This window comes from Python bivittatus, unplaced genomic scaffold, assembly GCF_059951505.1.
Source record: "Python bivittatus isolate LINGU-HERP-01145 unplaced genomic scaffold, Pbiv_v1 ctg000840_np1212, whole genome shotgun sequence".
Classification (NCBI taxonomy): domain Eukaryota; kingdom Metazoa; phylum Chordata; class Lepidosauria; order Squamata; family Pythonidae; genus Python; species Python bivittatus.
This window is the reverse complement of record NW_028277113.1, coordinates 3,512,601-3,534,552: the sequence shown is the minus strand read 5'-3', so window position 1 is coordinate 3,534,552 and position 21,952 is coordinate 3,512,601. Positions and strand designations below refer to the sequence as shown.

Sequence of the window (21,952 nt, the reverse complement as noted above, 5' to 3'; positions counted from 1 at the left end):
CTTATTCAATAAACTTTTTTGCAGCCCCAGACTCTCAAAATTTGTTCCAACTCTGGCATGATGAGACATATAAACAGCTGGGTTCCAGATCCCCTCACTCCAGCTTGTGCAAGGGGAGTTTGATGAAAGCAGCATCACTGGGTCATGATGTGTGTGAATGTGTGTTCATAGTGCCTCATATACATATGACAGGAGCAGAGCTTTCAGAGCATGCCATGATGCTGCTTTTGACATTGAGATGAAAGCAGAAAGATCCTATTGTTGCCAATGAGGTTTTAAGTAGCCACTTGCTTGGCTATCTGTGGGGAAACAGAACCATCTCTGCATTGGATACATGTTATGTGGAGTGGGAAAAAAAAAAAAAAAGTCAACCCATGTATGATGTCTTCTGTTAGCATTCTATACCAAGCTGACCAATTTAAAATATTTCTCTAGTAACTTGTGCATTTATTTCATACCCAGCTACAAGAAACACTACATAGTTATGCTTTTATCGTTGCCAGTTTCTTTTCACGTTTGGCATATTCTTCTGAGTGATTGCTTTAAATGATGACTGGAAATGGGTAGGCCTTTTTCCCACATGAGTGATTCTTCCTGTGTCCATTCCTGCCATTAAATGTCCTGTTTTCCCCAGAGCTCTTATATTTGCTGCAATATATTTAACCTGACCCCTCTCATTCATTGAAGAAAGCTTCTGTGGTACGATGCTGATCTCCGTACAAACAGCCAGGAACTCAAGTCACTTTTCTGTCTTTTTTCTTATAGTAATGAGGCTGACAGTTATAAAAATGCATAATAAAATGTTTCAGAAACAGATAATGCCAGTACGTGCTTCAGCAGAATCATTTTAAAAAAAGTAATGTTACTTTTAAGCTGCGAGCGAACAGAAATCAGCAAACTTTTTTTTTTCTTTTTTTACTGAGAATTGTAACTCAAGATATTGTTTTTCTGGTTTTATTTTTCACAAGTAAAACCACCCCATTTAGGCCTCAGCTAGATGACTTGGTCAGTTTCAGTTTCTTAGTTTCTCATTTTCCTGTCTTCGGTTATTCCATCCTTTAATGCTCATCCATATTGTACATGTATTTTTCCAAATATGTTCATTTTTGTATGCATGTTTGCCTATTTCATGTATAATTTGCAAGCAAATTTCCCTCATAAAACTGTTTGAATGTTTTGGAATGATTTGCATTTGCATTTCTGTGTGGAATTGCTACTAGTAATCCATATTTGTATGGATGTATTATTCAGAGATTTGCATATCTGAAGAAATAGAAATATGAAGTACTTGTTTACATATTGATTTGCAAAGTAAGAATTTGATAAATTCTTATCAAACAATTAGGCATAGGTATCAAATGTTGGCAAATATAACTTTGTAGTCTCAGTGTCCTGTTAAAGTAGCCTTCAACACAATGTTCCACGTTGAGTTTGAATAGATTGGCAACCACTATATTTATCTACTCAACTTAATCAGTCCAGAGTTATGTCTAGTCTAATGTAAATTTGGACCCCATATGAGAAACATTATTTTGATATTACTTAAAACTCTTCAGATATTTCACAGCAAGATGGATGTACCAATTCACTTCAGATTTTATTTTAGGAAAAAATTGGTGACTTTGTTTTCAAGGGGAACTACTATGGAATATTCATGAATATTGTAGCTTTCTATTTTTTTTTATTTTTATTTCTTTTTAATGTGAGCATGAGACATAATCTATGGGATTTTGTACAACCTGAGACAGCAAAAAATTATAATGAGATTCAGTTGGACAGGTGCCACTTTTGCCAGAAATAGTAGAATGCACCCAGGGTAGAATCAAACATATACAAAATTTCAAGATGTATATAAGCTGTTTCATAGCTACCTTACTTTATTTCCAACTGACTTTGTTGATCACAGTTTAGAGTATTTAAAACACATGGATTCAGAGGGAAATTACCGTATTTGTCCGACTATAAGACGATACTTTTTTCTAAAATCCTTACCCTAAAAATTGAAGGGCGTCTTATTCAAGGAAGTCAGCCGAGGAGAGAACTGCACGGTTGCAAAACTGCCCATACTTTGTCTCTGCAAAGAGGCTTCCTCCTATTGCTAGCCTCCAATCACGAGTGAAATAGCTTGTCTCCCAGACTTCCTCCAATCACGAGCCTGATGTAACTGACGTCAGCTGATGCTGAACAAACCAATTAGAGGAAGGCTGTTTGCAGAGACAAGCTATCTGCAGTTTCACTCGTGCTTGAATGTAATCAGTTATGCAAAAGAGCCTGGAAATAGAGCTGCAGAGAGACGGTTTGGACCTCCTCCCACCGAGTGTATCAGGTAAATGTTAACTAATTACTAAATAAAAATGTGTTCTGCACTATCTTTAAAATATTGATTTCTTAATTTTGGGTTGGAAAAGTGGGGGTCGTCTTGTACATGGGGGCGTCTTATTGTCGGAAAAATATGGTATATTCATTTTCCTTGAAGCTGAACTGAGAACATTTAAAACCTTCTTAAGTTGTTGTAGCTTGATCAGCAAAGTTTGGAAATCAGACTGTAATCTTAATGCAGAGAGCAACCAGTGGAAGTCTGTAGAAATCCATGGGTTCTGCTGAGGATAACACAGTTCAAATGATAAGTTATGTTAGGTTTCAGAAGGTGAAAACAGAAAATGGTGAAATAATGCATCCTAATGAAACAGAGTATGAAATGATGAAGGAGGATGGAAACAATACATTAGCCTAAGCCATGATATGCAGCATGATCATCATGTGACAATATAATATTTCAGTATGTTTCTTTATCTCTGTTTCTTGTAATATTCTGCTTCTGTTAGTGGTCATGTAAATTCCAAGCCAAATTAATGCTTGGCTCTTTCTTGAATAGTTCATTGAAGAAAAGTACTAGAGTAGGAGATACAATAACAATAATTGATCCTTTAGTTTTGCCTGCCTTAGCTTTCAGCCTTGGGAAGTAGAATGGCATCTCCTTTTGGACTCCTTAATAGCATTTTAAAAGTTTTTGTAGGTATTTCTAATTACATACATCAGTACAACAGCCAACCAGCAACTTTGTGCCCAGGCCATCGAAGAAAGGTATAATTAATATTGGTATCTGTCTTCCTCAATCTCAGGTCCTCTGCCAGAGGCCTGGGAGTTTGAGGGTTCTGTGCAGTATCTTAGCTGTTCCGAGCACTGCACTCTTCTGGACAAAGAGCTCTGAAGTTGTTCCTTGAATCTGCTGGAGCCACTCTCCCAGCTTAGGAGTCACAGCCCCGAGTGCTCCTATTGCCACTGGGACCACTTTCACCTTTACTTTCCATATCCTCTCTAGTTCCTCCTTCAGGCCCTGATACTCCTCCAGCTTCCCATACTCCTTCTTCCTGTTTTGGCACCACTACATCTATCACCAGTGCTGTCTTCTGGTCTTTGTCTACTACCACAATGTCTGGTTGATTAGGCAGTACCTGCTTGTCTGTCTGGATCTGGAAGTCCCACAGGATCTTAGCCCTGGTATTCTCCACAAACTTCTGTAGAATCTCCCATCTGGACTTGGGAGGGTCTAGCCCATACACTCTGTAGATGTTCCTGTACACAATTCCAGCTACTTGGTTGTGTTGTTCAGTGTATGCTGTTCCTGCTTGCATCTTACACCCTGTCACTATGTGTTGGACTGTCTCTGAGGCCTCTCTGCACAGTCTGCACCTTGGGTCCTGTCTAGTGTGGTAGACCCCTGCTTCTATGGATCTGGTGCTTAGTGCCTATTCTTGTGCTGCTATGATCAGTCCCTCAGTGTTGTCTTTTAGTCCAGCCCTTTCCAGCCACTGGTAGGATTTCCCAATGTCAGCCACCTCAGCATTTTGTTTATGGCACATCCCATGCAGGGGCTTCTCTTGGCATGGCACTTCCTCCATTTGAACTTCCTCCCATGTCTGCTGCTGCCTCAGGCATTCTCTCAGCAGCTTATCTTTGGGTGCTATCTTACTTATGTACTCCTGGATGCTTTGGGTGTCATCCAGGACAGTGGCTTTGACACTCACCAGACCCTGCCTGCCCTCTTTCCAGTGGGTGTACAGTCTCTGGGTGTTGGACTTGGGGTGGAAACCTCTGTACATTGTGAGGAGCTTCCAGCTCTTCACATTGGCTGCCTCCATGTCTTCCTTTCACCAGCTCACTAAACTGGCAAGTTATCTGATTACTGGCAAGACATACATGTTGATGGCATGGATCTTGTTCTTCCCATTGAGCTGGCTCTTCAGGATCTATCTTATCTTTTGGTGGTACTTAGATGTTGCTGTCTTCCTTGCCTTCTTATCAGGATTCCCATGTGACTGTGGGATACCAAGGTACTTGTAGCTGCTCTGTATGCCTGCTATCTGGCCCACTAGTAGTTCCACACCATCAGTTTTAACTACCTTCCCTTTCTTTACTACTATCTGGCCACACTTCTCCAGTCCGAATGACATCCCAGTTTCCTCATTGTTGATCATGTCAGGTGGATCAGTGAGTCGATGTCTCATTCGCTCTTAGCATACAGCTTGATGCCATCCATGTAGAGGAGGTGGCTGATGGTAGTTCCACTCTTGAACTTGTATCTGCATCCAGTCCTTTTGACTATCTGACTGAGGGGTTCAAGCTTATGCAGAACAGCAGTGGGGACAGTGCATCCCCTTGGTATATGCCACACTTGATGGCCACTTGTGCAAGCTGTCTTGAGTTGACTTCTGGTGTTGTCTTCTATAGTCCCATTGAGTTCATGAAGAAGATCCTTAGTGTCCTATTGACTTTGTATAGTGCCAGGCATTCACAGATCTGTGTGTGTGGCATTGAGTGGTGGGGGAGGAGGCTTCACCAGATCTCTCCTGAGGGTCATGAGGGCAGGGCAAATTGTGCAAGCCTATATTATATGGAGGAAGGAAGGAAGGAAGGAAGGAAGGAAGGAAGGAAGGAAGGAAGGAAGGAAGGAAGGAAGGAAGGAAGGAAGGAAGGAAGGAAGGATTTCTGATGCTCCCTGCCAGCATCCCACAAGCAAAGTCAGTGAGGAAGCTGGCAGCAAGTTGTAAGTCGCTCACACTCACACTGCTTTTTTGCCCATGGTCATTCTGTTTCTCTGTTTAGGTAAAGAAATACCTCTGAAACGATGAGTCAACAGGTCATGGGTTGTCTAGTATCTATATAAAAACAGCCGAACAGTAAAATCTTGGCATTAGATTCTATGGCACCTGCATCACATGGACATAGTTAAGCAGCATATGAAATGCTTTTGTATCTGCCTTCAGAATAGCTGAAGAGCATTAAACTGAACCAGTGTTAAAGCCCTTCTCAGCTTGGATTCTGTAATATTCTTTAAGTATCTCACTGGTCTGAATATATAAGATTGGTTGCTCTACATTCCTGGACAATAGAGACCAATCTTGTTTTCTTTCCACATCCAGAACGTGTTATGTTAGAATTTTCTTGGCTTGTTCATATCCCGAAGGAAGGATAGCCTCTTGTGAAAAGCCATAAAAATGTAATTTATCAAGGAGATACTGCTTCACATAGCACTAAAATTGTCTGCTAATTCTATCTATCTATCTATCTATCTATCTATCTATCTATCTATCTATCTATCTATCTATCTATCTATCTATCTATCTATCTATCTAATTTATATGGCCACCCATCTCACAAGAAGTGACTCTGGGTGCTGTATAGCAAGATATGTAAAAAGAATAAACATGTCAAAAGCAGTCAAATTAAATTTTTTTTTTTAAAAGCTGAAAACACACAAGAGATTAGATCAACAAGGGAGCCACTCAAGATTTCACCAGTCCCCTGAGATCCCCAGGCCAGATGACATAGCCAGGTCTTGAGGGACTTCTAGAATATAAGTAGGGATGGATCTGACCTCACTTCAGGAGGGACAATTTTCCATAAGGCAGGTGCCATGGCAGAGAAGGCCCACCTCCTCAGGCCTGCCAAGTGTATTCCCTGACTGATGGGACCCATAGCATGTCTTTCTTGCCAGATCTGATGGAATGGGCAGAAATAATCAGGGAGAGGCAGTCTGTCAAGTAACCTGGCACCATACTATGAAGGGCTTTAAAAGTCAAAACCAGCACCTTGAATTGGACCAAGAAGCAGATTGGCAACCAGTGCAGCTCGTGGAGCAGAGGTGTAACATGAGCTGTTCTAGAAGCACACATAACTGCCCATGCCACTGCATTTTGCGCCAGCTGAAGCTTCCAGATATTCTTCAAGGGCAACCCCATACTTTGCATTACACTAATCCAAGCTGTGCAAAAGCCCTCTTAGCCATGACTGCCACCTGCTCTTCAAGCAAGAGTCATGAGTCTAGGAGGACCCCCAGATTGTACACCAGGTCTGTCTGTGGCCATACAACCCCATCCAGCATCAAAGATGGCACAGTCTTGGAAGCTGCAGGAGCCCAAACCCAAAACTACTCAGTCTTGCCAGGATTCAGCTGAAGCCTGTTATTCCTCATCCAGACCCCGACAGCCTCCAGACATCAGGATAAGACATCCACAGCATCACTTAATTTGCCAGGGGTAGAGATGCATAACTGGTATCATCAGCATACTGATCATACCTCACCCCATGGTGACAGATGATCTCATCCAGCAGCCTCATGTAGATGTTGAATAGGAGCAGAGAGAGCATCGAACTCTGTGGCACCCCACATGGTAGGGGCCAGGGGTGGGATCTCTCCTCCCCAATCACCACCAACTGGAACCGACCCTGGAGAAAGGAGGTAAACCAATACAACACAGTGCCACCCACCCCAAATCCTCTAAGCTGATCCAGAAAGATACCATGGTCAATGGTATCAAAAGCCACAGGGAAGTCAAGTAGGGCAAGGATGGATGCACAACCTCCATCATGCCCTTCTAGAGATCATGCAAAAGCATGACTGATGCCATTTTTGTTCCATACCCAGGTCTGAATCCCGACTGAAAGGGATCCAAATAATCTGCTTCATCCAAGGTCCTCTGAAGCTGCCATGCAACCACCTTCTCAACTATATTCCCCAGAAAGTAGATGGACAAAAAATGATAGGGGGAATGTTGTGGGGGGGGGGGAGTTCCTGGTGCATTCAGATCTTTTCAGATCTAAAGCTTTATTTGATTTTATGTTGTACAAAAAGAGACCAATTTCAGCTGTCTGCTATTCCACTGACAAATAGTAAACAATCAGCACTGAGCAACCTTTCACTCTTGGCTGTTCTTTTCCAAGCTAGTGCCCTCTGAATATGTTGGGCTTGGTCCTGAACTTCTAACCACAAAGCTCAATGCCACAAAGGTTGAGAGTTTTAAGTCTTGAAGTCCATTCTGAGGCTACCAAGATTTGGAAAGGTGATCTGGCTCTCAGTAGATGTTTCCAAATCATTGTAAGAACAGGTCCTGTGGTTGCACATCCACTGTTTTTTGGATCCAGCCAGTGGGACTTAAGATTTGTTGGTATTGTGCTGTTTTTTGACAGATTTCATGCATCTCCTTCCAGTTATATTGTCTTAATGTTGACTATAATGACTTCATTAATTGAAAATAATGTTTATAAAGAGATGCACCAGTACTGGTGACTTAACTAAAACATTATTTGCATATTTATTAAAGTTCTTTTTTTAATAAATAAAAGTTTAATTTCGCAGTCATTCTTCAAAATAAGATTTTGTGTCTTCCACACAAGCGTTACTAAAAATAATTAGGTATAAACAATATCGTTTTTAATGTTTACAAATTATGTATCTTTCAGTTATTGGACCCATAGCATAAATTGTGCAAGGAGAAACAGGTCATTTAAAAAGCTTCAAATGGAGAAAGAGGCGTGTGAAATCAAGGTGGATCTCCATTAATCAGTAATTTAGCAAAGGTTGATTTTTTATTCTAAAATACTTTCCCAAACGTTCTATTAAAATATTTAGATATAAATTGCATAATTTGAATAATACAAAAAATTAAATTACAGAGACTGAAAGCATAACACAATACATCAATTGTTTTACACTGTATTCAAAGAATAAAGCATAGCGTTCAAGAAGCTCACTTCAAATATTATTCGTCCTGCAGTTGTCTCTCTCTCATGCTTTCTTCATTAAACAAATGGGAAGGGGGAGGGCTTGACTTAACTGGAATTTAAACTAAGAATTAAGCCATAAGCTTATGTGCCACATGAAGATACTACATACAATATGTGTGGCATTCCAAGCCTTGCTTAAAATGGATGTAAAAGGCAGTTATATGGCCTTGAAATGTTAAATTTTGTCTTGACATTCCACTCTGGCTCCAATTCTAATATATATGAGGAGAAATACATTGGATTTTCTTCCCTCTTGAGTTTGCTCATAAAAAGCAATCGGTTTAGAATCCACTTTGATCCCTGGATAGGGTACCATTTTGTACAAGGCCACTATATTTCTAATGTTTCTTTGTTACTAATCTAGTACAAATATTCACATTGGTTTTCCAAAGTCTTAAGAGTCTCAGCATTAGCAATATAAACCATCACCCATATTATCATCATCTCTGAGAAAAACAGATGAAACCTGTAGACACTTTGTTATCTCCTTTATGATATATGAATGAATCATTTGCAAAAACACAGGTCACCTACCTACATAACTTGTGTTAGGTAGTGGTTGTTGTAAACTATAAAACCCTGCTTCCATGTAGAAGTCTCAGAACACCAGCCCTAGTATCACAGCAGAGTTTTGACACTCAACTAAGCATTGCGATTCTTTACGTTAAGTGAAGGTATGCTGCTAGAATTAAACATCTGACCATTTAAAATGTTCAGAGCATTCCTGTATTTCATCAGGCAGAAGGGCATGCCTACCCACTAAACAGACAACAGTAGAACACCAAAAATGGGTAGCATTTGTTTGGTGTTCAAACTTTATGCAAAGTGAATGCACACCCTACCTTTGTGTTCCTTAAATTCATACATACCTGGAGAGCCCAAGAATGGTGTTTGAATTTAAGAATTAAAGTAGAAAACTTGAAATCAAATTTCATGATGCTTTCTTAATGCTCAGAGAAGAGACAACTCATTAGAGTAAGTTTCAAGTGGAGAATTATGCTTTGTGTATTTTGCATGTTTTTGTAATGCATTTTGGCCCACCTCTTTGCAGTTCCCGAGCAACTGGTCTTCAGAGGCATACTGAAACAAATACTGGGGGAAATATATACCCATCAGGCCTAATACCAAGTGAAAGTGTTTTGTTTCCCCCTCCCTACCAGAAAAGCAATAAAGAGAAATATCTCAGTTTTGTTTGCTTGTTTGTTTTTCTAAGAAAGTTTCCCACACCCCCCCCGCCCCCCTCCCCCGAATTTTTGGCTGAGCTTCAATGAGAAAGAAAGAAAATCCATTCCTAATTGAAGTTCTGAGTTCTGCAAGGGAAATAGCACCATCTGCTGATCACAATAGCACTGATGAAATAAAGTTCTAGGGAGTGTATTGTTTTAATGTGGAGCTTGCAAGCATGGAGAAGAAGGTGCTATTTAAGAGAAGGAATGTAGGTTTTTATTATGTACTAATTTTCATATCTTGAGGAAAGCTGAGTGTAATACCACTGAAGATTTTTAGATTTAATGTTGTGCAGCTCAACACTTTCTGGGCTCTTTTTTATCATATGTGAAATGGACAAGCAATGAAAAAATTCTGAATGCGATTGGAAAAGAGGCACTACGAATGATATAAAATGAGGATGAAAGGCGGGGGGGAAGAGATATATACTGAGGGTTTAATGTATGGAAAATTGAAATGTAGATCTTTGGGCTTTTAAAAATAAATGCATGAAAGATTGAAAGCTATGTATCCTGGCACACACAAAGAAGTGGTTTAAAATAGTATATAAAATTTGCCAGACCTTTTTTCCCATTACAAACTGATCCAACTGCAAATGATCAGGACCAGGGATAGCTCACTATGGGAATACATTCAAAGTCAGGCATGATACCAGATTTGCAGATGAATTATGCAGAGTTTGTCTTTCATTCCAGTACTGATCTGTGAAATATTAGATATTCTTAATGTTCCGGTTGGGTATAATAGAATGAATGTCCCTCATTTCTAGAAAATAGCACTACAATAAACAAAACTGATGGCTGTGATCTCAGTTCAGAAATAATTTTTGTATTTGTAATTTTGTTTCAGGATGTAAATGAGAAATGACCAGAAAATGCTTAGAATCCTTACACACAGACATATAGATATCCACTCACCCATACAAAATATAGGTGGTTTATTTATTTATGCAATTAGTTATGGGGATGTGAAATTACTAAAACTACTGTTACGTTATAGTGAAGAACTATATACTTGTATTCCATAAGGAAAATACTAGGTTAAATCAGGTATATATGGCATGTTCCAAGAACTGGAAGAGAATAACAAACAGTACGACTAGAATCCTACACAGTTAAAACTCTGGTGATTTATAGATCAGCAAAGGTTTCTGACTGTGGCAGTTAAATAATAGCAGCAACAGAAACACTCCCATTCAGCCTAAATGAAGAAAAAAAGGAGTAAATATTTGTATAAGAGAAATGTGAGCTCATTTCTGGTAGTGAAAACCAAAAGACATCCTATTCTTAGTGCATGATGTCTCCTCTCCTTCTATCTTTCACCAGTTCACCAGTCTCCAGTTGCTAAATCTTCAAGTTCAAATAAAACACCAAGTGTTTCAGTTGGATACCTGCAACCTTTTCATCTTTATTTTAGACAGCAAATTGTATCACATTAAAATGTACTATTTCACAAAATATATGCATTTTCTAACAAAATATTAATGTATTTCTTAGTTAGGAACCATTAAGTCAGGTCCAGTCCTTTGTAACTATTTGAACAAATGTCCATAATGTCAACCTTTTCTCAGTAAGAGCTGCATGCAGATCCCTCCCACATTTTCTTGTCTTCTCTATAATTAACTGAGATTTTTCATTTTTTAAAAATGTTCTATGTTAATGAGCTATTCTAAGTCTTGTTTAATTTCACCCAAGAAAGTGGCATCATCTTCATAAATTATTACTATTTTGACTTCCATTATTTATTCTAGTTGATATCTCTTCTAATTCTGTCATTCTTATAATACATTCACTGTGTAATTTAAACAACTATGAGAACAATATGCATCCTCGTCTCACTCCTTTCCCTGTCCTGAACTAGTCTTGATCACTTTATCCTCAAAAGAATACTTGGTTTGGGGTTAAGGTTAGCTTTATAAATTCCACATCCTGGCATGATCTACACGATCAAATAGTTTGCTGTAGTCAACAAAGCAAAAAACTATCCTTTATAAATTATGTTTCTCTGTCCATCGTCCATCTTATGTTAGCTCTTTGATCTCATGTTCTGTCTATACTTTCTGAAATCTGCCTATTAATTTGGCATTTCTGTCTTCATGTTTGGCTCTTTCCTTCCTGACAGGCTGATGCACAGTTACTATTTTTGTAACTGAAATAAAACTTCATTTATAGGAATGATTTTCTTGTACCTCTGTTCTTTCAGTTTATATACCAATCTTTTCCAGTTGTTTGGCCACAGGATCTTGTTCCAATTGACAAAGGAAGTATGACTGTGAGTTATCAATGATAGTATCTTTTTTTAATATTTTCAAAAAACTTGGCAATACAAGGCACTTCTTGTTATTTCTGTCTCTTAAATGATGTTGCTTGGAGACATCAAATGGTGATGTTGCTTGCCTCTCACAAAAGTGTTCTTAGTAGTGATAAAACATAGTGTTCCTCATGGTCAATTTTGTGTCTAAAATGGTTTAATATCTACATAAAACTGCTGAAGGAAATAATCAGGAAGATGAATGTTATCACTAGGCTGAGGACACTCAAATCTATGTAACATTTTCAGGTGTGACTTTCATAACTGTCTTCAAGCAGTGAGCAATGGGTTCAGTGAGAGAATAATGTTACATTGAATCTAGACAGAAATGGACTTCATTATGTGGGGTTGTGACTGTAGAGAAGCTGCAGTTATACTTTTTCAAACAGCTGGTGCATTATGATGTGGGTCTTTCTTTGCTTTCCCAGACCAAAGAGGCAGAAGGCAGGAATAACTTTTAGCAGTGGCTGGTGTGGTTCTTCTGGGCTGTGTGGCTGTGTTCTGGAAGTTTTGTTTCCTAAAGTTTTGCCAGCATCTGTGACCGGCATCTTCAGAGTGCAGGAACACAGACAGGAGCAGTCCTCTCTGTGCCCAGAACTTCCAGAACATGGCCACACAGCCCAGAAGAACCACACCAACTATCGTATGCCAGCCGTGAAAGCCTTCAACAATACAACTTTTAGCAGCTTTGGACAATACACTAATGGTATCCCTTTTTTGGAAGAAAATTACTTTAAAATGATAGGGAATATGTTGATATCCTCTAAGCTTTACTATTGTAATGTGCTGTTAAAAAGGGCTGCCTTTAGGTCCATTCTGGAAACTCCAATTAGTGGAGAAATTGGTATTCATTTGATCTTTGGAAGGACTCAAAGAAACCATTTTATACCTGTGCTGAAAGCTTTATACTTGCTGCATTTGTTTCCATTCGAGTTTTAATGTGTTGCTTGTTACTTTTCAAGCCATACACAGCTAGAATTTGGATTGCAGGAGGGACCCCCTTCTTGTATATGACCCACAAATACCACACATGTCAAATGGTCAAATGGGGACACTTCCTTTTCCTTGCTATTGGCTTATTATAGCCATCTCAAGTCCCTAGAATACACTCCCCAGTTAAATTTTTAAAGACTGTAGTGTTAATAATAGCCAACAGTGTAAAAAGTCCAACCAACCAACTGATAAAATAAAATATGTATTTTGACATGCATTTTATTGAATATTTGAAACTAGGAGTGCACAGAATGTTAAGAAATATGAAAGATAAGAAATAATAGCATTCAAATCTACATATTAATCCAGGAAGCATGAGTCACCTTGGTTCACTGAAAAAACAAACTGGAAACAATTCCTAACCATTCCTTATTAGCATACAACAACTCTTGATTTGAGTCAAATGACCTCTTCAGGCTCAAATTCTGTAGCAGTCCTGATTAGAAAATGATCCACGTTTGATCACATGCATGACATTCTTGCACCAGCAGTCGATTAGCCCAATTAGAGGTGTCACCTTACTTGCTTGTTGTGGCTCATTCAGAATGGCATTCTTTTTTTTGGGGGGGGGGATACTGTTCATTCTGACTTACACAAAAACCTGTGTCAAAGCCACTGCTGTGCCTTGTAATTTCTCTGACATATGAATGGCTAAGGTGTGGAAATTCAGCAAGTTACAACCTTTGCATGTTAATAGTGGTGATTCCAGGTTTAAGGCAAGGTTCTCCCCAAATCCTCATGTCATGTTCAACATTTGAAGGCCATTTGTGATGCTATGGAGACATCTCTTCATTGTATACCTGGCTTTGGGGAGACAAAGTGGCAACTCAGGAGTATGTGTTGATATTCAAATTGGCTTTTCTCAAAGTGTTTCACATTCCTGTACACTTGTTCTGTCTGATGTTCAGATGATGATGGCACCAATTTTGAAAGCAGTTGATGGGTATGAATGTTGCACACTCTGAATGACATTATGATTGTCTATCTGCATTAATGTTCAAATGCTGTGCAACCATCTATTTCTGTTCCCACTCTTTAGCTATGATATTCTGCTTGAAAAAAAATCTCTAGTGCTTTGAAGCTGATTCTACATTTAGGGTCAGGCAAGGGGAGAATGCAAGAGTCTTCTCCTGGCTCTTTCTCTGACTTAAAGGCACAAATATAAACTGATTAACATTTTGTTTTAAATTAAATACATATTTGAGCTGAATTTGCATGAAGCTTCTGTTCTGTCATAGAAGAGTGATCAACCAGGATGTCCAAATAACAGCTGACCAAAAGTTGAACAGAAATAAGCAGCTGCTATCAAAACAGTGCCAAGAAAGTTACAGAAAGGACCTAAGTGTAAATGTCCCAAATAATATGTAAGGAAATCTTAATTCAAAGTCAAAAATCTCTTCAGTAAGAATTAATCCCAATACATTATATGTTTCCCTTAATTCAGGAGAAAAGAAGAATCTCAGATATGATTCTACTTTACAAACAGAATTCTTCTTCTGAATATTTTATATCTGTCACTCAATTGTGGTAAATTCCCCTTACTACATATCAAGTTAATGCTGAAGATTTAGGCTATATCCTATACAAGCATAGCTGAATAAATTGGATTTCCTTCTGAACAGACATTCATAGGATTGCTCTTACGTACAAGCTTATCCTTGTAAGGGAGAGCTTATTTTGAGTCATTTGGTTCTCTGAATGAACTGTTGATAGAATGTTACTTGTTTTTGTTATCCCTGCAATATGTGGGTCTTAGCAAGCCCCTTAGTTTACAATAAAAATGTATGCCCTATTAAATCAGATGACTGAATCCTCCCCAAGACATTTTCTTTAGATTCATGAAAGATTTGGAATATAAATAGGTTTTTCAAATATAGCAAGATTATAATCACATAACAGGCTGGGGCGGGAGGGGGGGGGCTTCTGGATTGAACTTCTCATTGAACTAGATTATTCTTTCACACAAGAAAATTTATTGTTTTAAAAGTATTAGACACATCCATACATATAGTGATTTGGAGAGATGGTTGCTCTCTGCTCCTTCTCTAAATATTATGATGAACTTAAGAAGCTTCTCCTGAGAAATAACTACTGTTGGACTTCCTATGTATATGACCAGCCTTTTCTGCTACATATATCTGAAATGTATGAAATGCTACATACGTCTACTACATACATCTGAAATGTGTGAGATGATACATACTGTACATCTGTTACATACATCTGAGATGTATGAGATGGTACATACATCAAACAAATGGACAACATATGCAGCAGTTGGAGTGTATCTTTAGTATATGTTGGATGCTTCTCGGGATGTGTCTGTCAGGGAGTACAGAAGACTGTTAAAGCAATTCAGTTTATTCGGGAAAAATATATCATTTACTTAGAGCAAGGAAAAGAGAAATGGAAAGTCCTTGCTGCAGTTACACTTTGTAGCTACTGTTTTTGCTTCCCATGGTGACCCATGTTAAGACACACTGTTTTGTTATCCCCAGATACTAGAAAACAGTTCAGGATTGGCTGATTTTGTCTTGTGAGCATAATAGTAACATGCTCAACTTTTTCTGAGATGTACCATTTTTGTGACATGAGCCCAGAAGTCCTGGGAGCCGTAAGTGAAGGAGTATTATCAAAAGGGGTGGAAATGGCTATATTTATTTTCTCCACTACTAGCAAAGACACTGGAAAGAAAGGGCTGGGTCTTTTTAGTTACATAACCTGATTTCATGGATTGAAAGCTACAGTACAATCTCCATTAAGTCAGATTTGCTTCCTGGTAATTTCATGGGTATGTCCAGAAAGGTTTTTTTTTTTTTTTGGTCCTGACTCTGTTTGGATTCCTGTGCACTAATTGTTTGCACTAATTGGGACATGGAGATTCTTCTATTTTAGATAGATAGATAGATAGATAGATAGATAGATAGATAGATAGATAGATAGATAGATAGTCAGTCAACCACTCTATTATTGCAACTCCTTGGCATGCATTTTTAGATACAAACCATTAAGCTGCAATTTTGAGCAAACTCCTTTTTCAACATTGCCCACTATAAATGCATAAGGTTATGTTAAAGTATAAATCAGGAAAAGTCTACATTAAAAATAAAAGTAAGGAAAACTAATTTGGATTATTTATAAATACTTCAATAATTTACATTAAAGGGAAATGGAGAGAATTCATTTTCACCTATGCAGAGAGCTCACAGTTTCAAATATGTGATTATTTCCAGCCTTGATTATTTTGCTATTTTTTTAAAAGTAGTTGTGATTGATGAAACCAGAAGAATACCAAAAAAAAAAAAAAGTTACTGTAGTTTTGAAATATCTGAGAAGCCCTTCCTCCCCCTTCTCTCTTTCACACACACATATCTCCCATTGTATTCTTCCCACCCCCAAATAATAATATCTAGGGTATGAAGAAAAAAGAAATCTTAATGATTTGTGATACAATGGAGCTATTATACAGTACTAGATCTGCCAGGGAAGTAATGAGATGACTGTTAAAAAGGCGGTTCAGTTTTGATTTACCCTGCACACTATCTAGGGCGCAGATTCAGTGTACAGTCTTATTTTTATTTTTTACTTGTGAATTGTGTAGCAACCACCCTCCAAATATTGCAAGATGTGAAAGTCAGTTTGTGGCCTAGAATTGCTGCCTGACAATAGCCCAATTCCATTGTTGAGTCTCAATCCAGGAGGAGGATGGCATGTGGAGTTGGACATGCAGCTCCATTCAGTGTCAGCACAAGGGGAGGAGGTGGAGTGTCCACCATGACTCCATCAGTCTATGGAGAATCACCCTGTGATTTAGAACCATTAAAAAAACAGAATCACAGGGGAAGTAGGATAAGGATGGCCTCGATCATAGGGGAAGTAGGATAAGGATGGCCTTGATCATCATCACTCCTGTAACATTAAAGACTACAAAACAATGATGGAGAGGAAGACAAAGATAGTATCCTTGTCTCTGTTTTTCCTCATCGCATGGAAAGACAATATGTAGCAATAGCATCTTAAGGGGATTACTTTGGGTAGAGCTGCCACCAGATTCTTCTTAAAGCAACATTTCACGGCAAATACAGATGTTCCTCTTTGGGCACTTTATGGTAGTGTGAGGGATGCTAAGAGAATGTTGGTAAGATTAGGAACATATTACAGAATTCCATTTAAATGATCAGGTTGTTCCAAATTCAAATACAGAGGCTAAATTTCAAAGGCCCAAATCATTCTTAATCTTGTGTGCATCAATGTTGTTAGTGCTCAGAACTACAGCATGTATAATACTTTAATATATATCTGAATTTATAATAGCCTTGCATGTTAAACTGAGTAAAAAAACAACAACAAACTATTGTTTTTATAGTGTAAATGTGTCCCAAGTATAATCCAGTCTTCTGTCACAACCTAGTGAAACTTGTCTTAAAACCTGGTTCTGCAGTATTTGTCAAACACTGATCTATGCTAAGTTTGCAAGTCCATGCATGCTTAGTATTAAATAGCCACGTATAGGATGTTGGGTAGAAATTAAGTATTTCCTCTTGGAAACTCTCCTTTGCTAATTTACATATTTATAATTGGGAAGCAGAAGAATAAAATGTCTTATTCAGACTCTTTTGCTCACCATTGTCCACACCAGATATGTGTGGCATATGTGTCACAAGCAATTTCCAAATGCCTTGAAATGCCCCTCAGAAGTTAACACTGGTAATTTTTAATGTGGCAAGAGGGAAGATTATTAAATATATGGGGATTAATCATATTCATTGTTTTAATATGATGCACTGCAAATGATGCAGGACCATTTCTGTCCCATCCCACCTACTTTTTTGGTCTTTGTCCCCTATTATTTGTTTTTTTTCCCTTTTTTAGTTATATAGTCTCTGGCATGCTACTCAAAGGTCAAATACACCCCTTGGTCTGAAAAAGATTCCAGAAAGGAATTCCAAGAATTGAATCTGGGATATCTTATCTGCAAAATATGTTATTTCACTGAGCAATAGTGTTTTCAAGTCTTCATCAAATGATCTTTGACAATTAAGGTATTTTCTAAAATAAGCTTTATGTGCAAAGGAAAAACAGTAGTCAGGTTCAATGTTTCTTTCAGCTGCTCTCAGAAAATACCTTAAAATAGTTTGGGAAGTAATGGTACATTACGTTTGACCGTAGTTGGCATCAACTAATTAGCATCTGAAGATAGCATTGTGTTTTTTCTTGTGAAGAAAAAAAAATACAACATTTGAGAGATAATATAAAGTATTCATCAGTATTTAACATTTACAAGATTTCATATTAAGAAGTAACAATGTTAAGAATTGTCTACTAGGTTTAAAACACTACATATTTGTACTCAAGCTGCAGAGTTAGTATTTTGCTTCAAAAGATCCTGGTGTTCAATAGTGGTCCTCAAAATGGTGTTGGGTGTTTTGCACTTTCAAGTATTCATTTCAGGACTCGATGGAAATCAAAGCTTTGTTTTTCTTCCAGTATTCTTTCTTTCACCTCTGTGAGTCATGTATACATAACAGCTCCAGCTTTTCATAAATTGCAATCAGAAATGGCTAAACTGTTTATGTGGAGACTGTTACTTCTGACATCTGGAATAAAACAAAAAAAGAGGAGGAAACACATTCATGACATTTTGAAGAATGCATAGTAGGAGATGAGAATTGTTCTTTGTTTCTAGCATCTACAATATTGATAAAGCCAGCAAGCTCTATTATTACCCAGGGCAACCCCAGCATAAACATTGCAAGTTAAAGGGAAAAAAAAGGTTATCTCTAGATCAAATCTTGCATGCATTACTCATGTAAGAATCGACTGCAGGAGTATAACTTTCACAACATTGTGTGTGTGTGTGTGTGTGTGTGTGTTTTCTGGCTCTCAGGAAAGGCAGGCAATGTCAGCATTGCTCTTTTTATTGCGGTTCCATATATTTTCACAGTTGCAAAGCTTTACTAAATCTTCCAGTGCCTGGTCAGAAAAAGCACATCTTGAACCTCTGTGATCTTCCTGATACAAACAGCAATATGGAGAATTCTAAATATCCTTTGCAGAGTGTCCATCCCCACAAGGAAGGGGAGGGGGGAGACTATTTATGTATTTATTTAGCTTTGAGTAGAAAAATGTCTATGTACACACATACACACACATACTGTGTGTGTGCGTGTGCGTATAATAACAGGTTGCTATATTTGGTAATAGTATTACTTCAGATATTGTATTTTCAGAACAGCCATACAAATAAAATTAAAAGAGCCTACATTTTATAGAATTGCCCTGTATAGCTAGTGATTGTGAGAAACATACAGGGCACCCTGCTACAGAGCTTTTCTTTTTAGGTGCGTATTTATTATATTTCACCTTCATTTCATGTGAGCAATGCACATCCGATGGTCTTGTCCTTCCATCGTCACAACAATCCTTTGAAGCAGACCGAGAGTTGGGGATTTCATTCAAAGCAATCCAATCATCTTCACAGCTGAATGGGATTTTGAAATTGGAACTTCCCATTTTAGCCCCATTCTCTGGCCAGCATGCAACCCATGGCCTGAATGAGAGAGTGCCAGAACCCCCCCCCCCTGCAATCTGTTAATACATTTGAAGTAGGTTCAGATCCCTCCTTAGTAGTAATACTTCTCAAGGGACTTTTTTTTTTTTTAATTCAAATGACTTTAGATTGGTTTAGGCTTAAGAAAGACTTTTCCCTCCCTTAGAGTTGCCTGTCTATTCAGGGCAGGAATTGATGAAGACACAGTGAAGGTTGGCATCCCCAAGTGGCCAGGTGTTCTACTGCGGAGCAAAGAAAGAAGGAAACAGAGCAGATTAGACCCCACCCTATTTGTACGTGTCTTTGCCACCTTGACATTTTATAGTAAAAAAAAAAAAAAAGGATATTTTTATAATAAATATGACAAGTTGCATCACAAAAGATATATCCAGAAGCGTGAAATCCTTAATATCTTGTTTACTAAGTCCAATGCTTTTATATATTTAGCTGTATGTTTTGTTCCTTTTTCAGGGGCGTATGTGCTGCAGGTCAAAGCAACAGATGCTGATGACCCAACATATGGAAACAGTGCCAGAGTGGTTTACAGTATTCTTCAGGGACAGCCATATTTCTCCATTGATCCCAAAACAGGTAATTGACATTCTGTCCTTTGGACTGTTCTTTCGCTCTCTTCCACGTATCAGACTGATTTGGCACCTATCTCAGCATTCTTGATTTAATCACAGAGGAAGAAAAGAAGTGCCATTAATGCACATTGAAAAATGGCAAACGCTTTCCTTTGATCATATGTATGCACTGCTATTTCAGACACAACTGGTGAGCAAAAAAATTGAACAGGAGATATTAAAGAATGATACAGGTCCTGTTGCATAAAGAAAATGATGTGACGACTATGTGATGTAATTATTTTAATTCGACTGAGCGTTCCAATATATGGAATGGGAGTAGCATTCAGGACCTCAGTGGAACAGTTCCAATTGCCAAATTAGCCAAATAACTTACCCAGCTGAGCTGACATCCATGCCGTTCTGTTTGTTACCAAACTTTAGGCAACTGATTTAATCCATTAATTTGGGCTGCTGCAAGGAAACTATGGATCTCGAGATATGCTTAAAGAGGAATGTGCTTTATCCCTCATTATGGCCACTGCTAGGATTTCTAGTTCAGCGCTATCTGGAGATCTGCAGCTTCACAGTACACAGTTATAATATAGCACAACAATATAGAAGGAAATCATTTTATTCATGACAGGTTTTATAGATGTCAGTGCAGTAGTAGTAAGTATTAAGTCGGGGTTAAATGTATTTTGACCACACATATAGAACTAGGAATCCCATCAATGGTATTAAATATCTGAATCACAATACCATCAGAATCACATGGTAGAGACTGAAATATAGAAACCATATATTTAGATGTATTTTTCTAAAAAAATCTGCATATCTCTTGACATAAAAAAATTAGCTTCTTGTGACATCCCTCTCTTAGACCTATTAGTTTTCTTTTACATGAAGAAATATTTTTCTGTGAGGGAGCATCTGTCCAAGAGATGCACCTTCTGAGCCCACCATGCAAGTTGCAATTCCCTTAGAGTAGCCTGAATTTTATTTTTCCCAACCACTCTCTACTTGATTGACAGATAGAGTATTAAAAATCCTTTGCTTCCTGGCTGATCAATTATTCCAGGAATGCAACCTCCCTATGAAAAATCATTGCATGCATATATATATATATATATTCCCCATGAATTTACAGCAATCTTGTGTTAACTATATATAAAATATGTGAATGCTACACAGGAACCTTTGAGCATGTGCTATGCTGATAAGCTCTTATAATTGTATTTTAATCTGGTATTTTAATGAACATTGGTGCTCAGTGGAAATCTATCTTTTTTTTTCCCCCGGCAGCCTGCTTTTGGCAGGTGGCTGGATTGGAGGATGGGAAATGGATGTTAATGTCAGCCTTGTTGTTTGGAGGTCACTGGATGTGTGGGTAGATGCATAAACAGCCAGAAATGCTCATGGGATTGGAGGACAGTTAATTGCATATCTTGTCCTATATTCTGAAATGTCATTCCTGCTTCTGTATTTAATAATTCAATGACTTAACCAAAATGTTCCACACTAAATGCTGCCAATTGTGTGCCTTGAATGCAAGGCAGACAGAGCTGCTGGTCTGCCTCCTTTCTGAAAATGGAATTTGTTTTCCCAATGAGTCCCTACTTGAATGTCAAATGGAGTATTAAAAACCCCTTGCTTCCTGGCTAATCAATGAGTGGAGATGGAAGCAGCATAACACAGCACAAGCTCTCCAGAGGTCGTGTTCCTTGTCAAATATACTCTATTTTAACAAAAGGACATATCACAAATGTGGATCAGCAGCTTTATTTTTGAAATTTGGATGGGTTACCTCCCCCTTCCACATGCTCCAGGAGATAAAAATCACCTCCTTTTGATGTTCTCCGTTAATTAGATCTCACTGGCAATAAAGAGGTTTTAAAATCTAGACTGCCTATGTCTTTTACAACATTTCTGGATCAGGTGAATGACAATAACAGAGATATCCCCAGGAGTATCTGCTCTTCTTTATCTTCTTTATTAATTATAGTCAAAGGACCTCCAGAGCAGGAGCAGGTGAATTTCAATTTTAAATACTGAGCATTGCAAAGACATTAGGGTCATTGATCATTGGATGAATGAAAGATGCAGGCTTCATACTAGGATCAGCTATAAATCTCAGTTCTCTAGACACTTAACTTGTTATTTGGGACTTGATCTACTCATCAGTAGACTCTCAGATATAACTTGACTAGATTTGTCTCTTTATTGCAGATAGGAATAA

The 21,952-nt window shown here is 38.1% G+C and overlaps 1 protein-coding gene across 1 annotated transcript in view; it reads left to right on the top strand.

Moving 5' to 3' along the window:
* The window catches only part of CDH12 (cadherin 12), a 303,004-nt gene that overhangs the window by 204,346 nt on the left and 76,706 nt on the right, over positions 1 to 21,952 (top strand). The window contains exon 4 of the mRNA XM_088130662.1: positions 19,619 to 19,738. Coding sequence (XP_087986788.1) covers positions 19,619 to 19,738 — 120 coding nt within the window. The remainder of the gene's footprint in view (positions 1 to 19,618; positions 19,739 to 21,952) is intronic.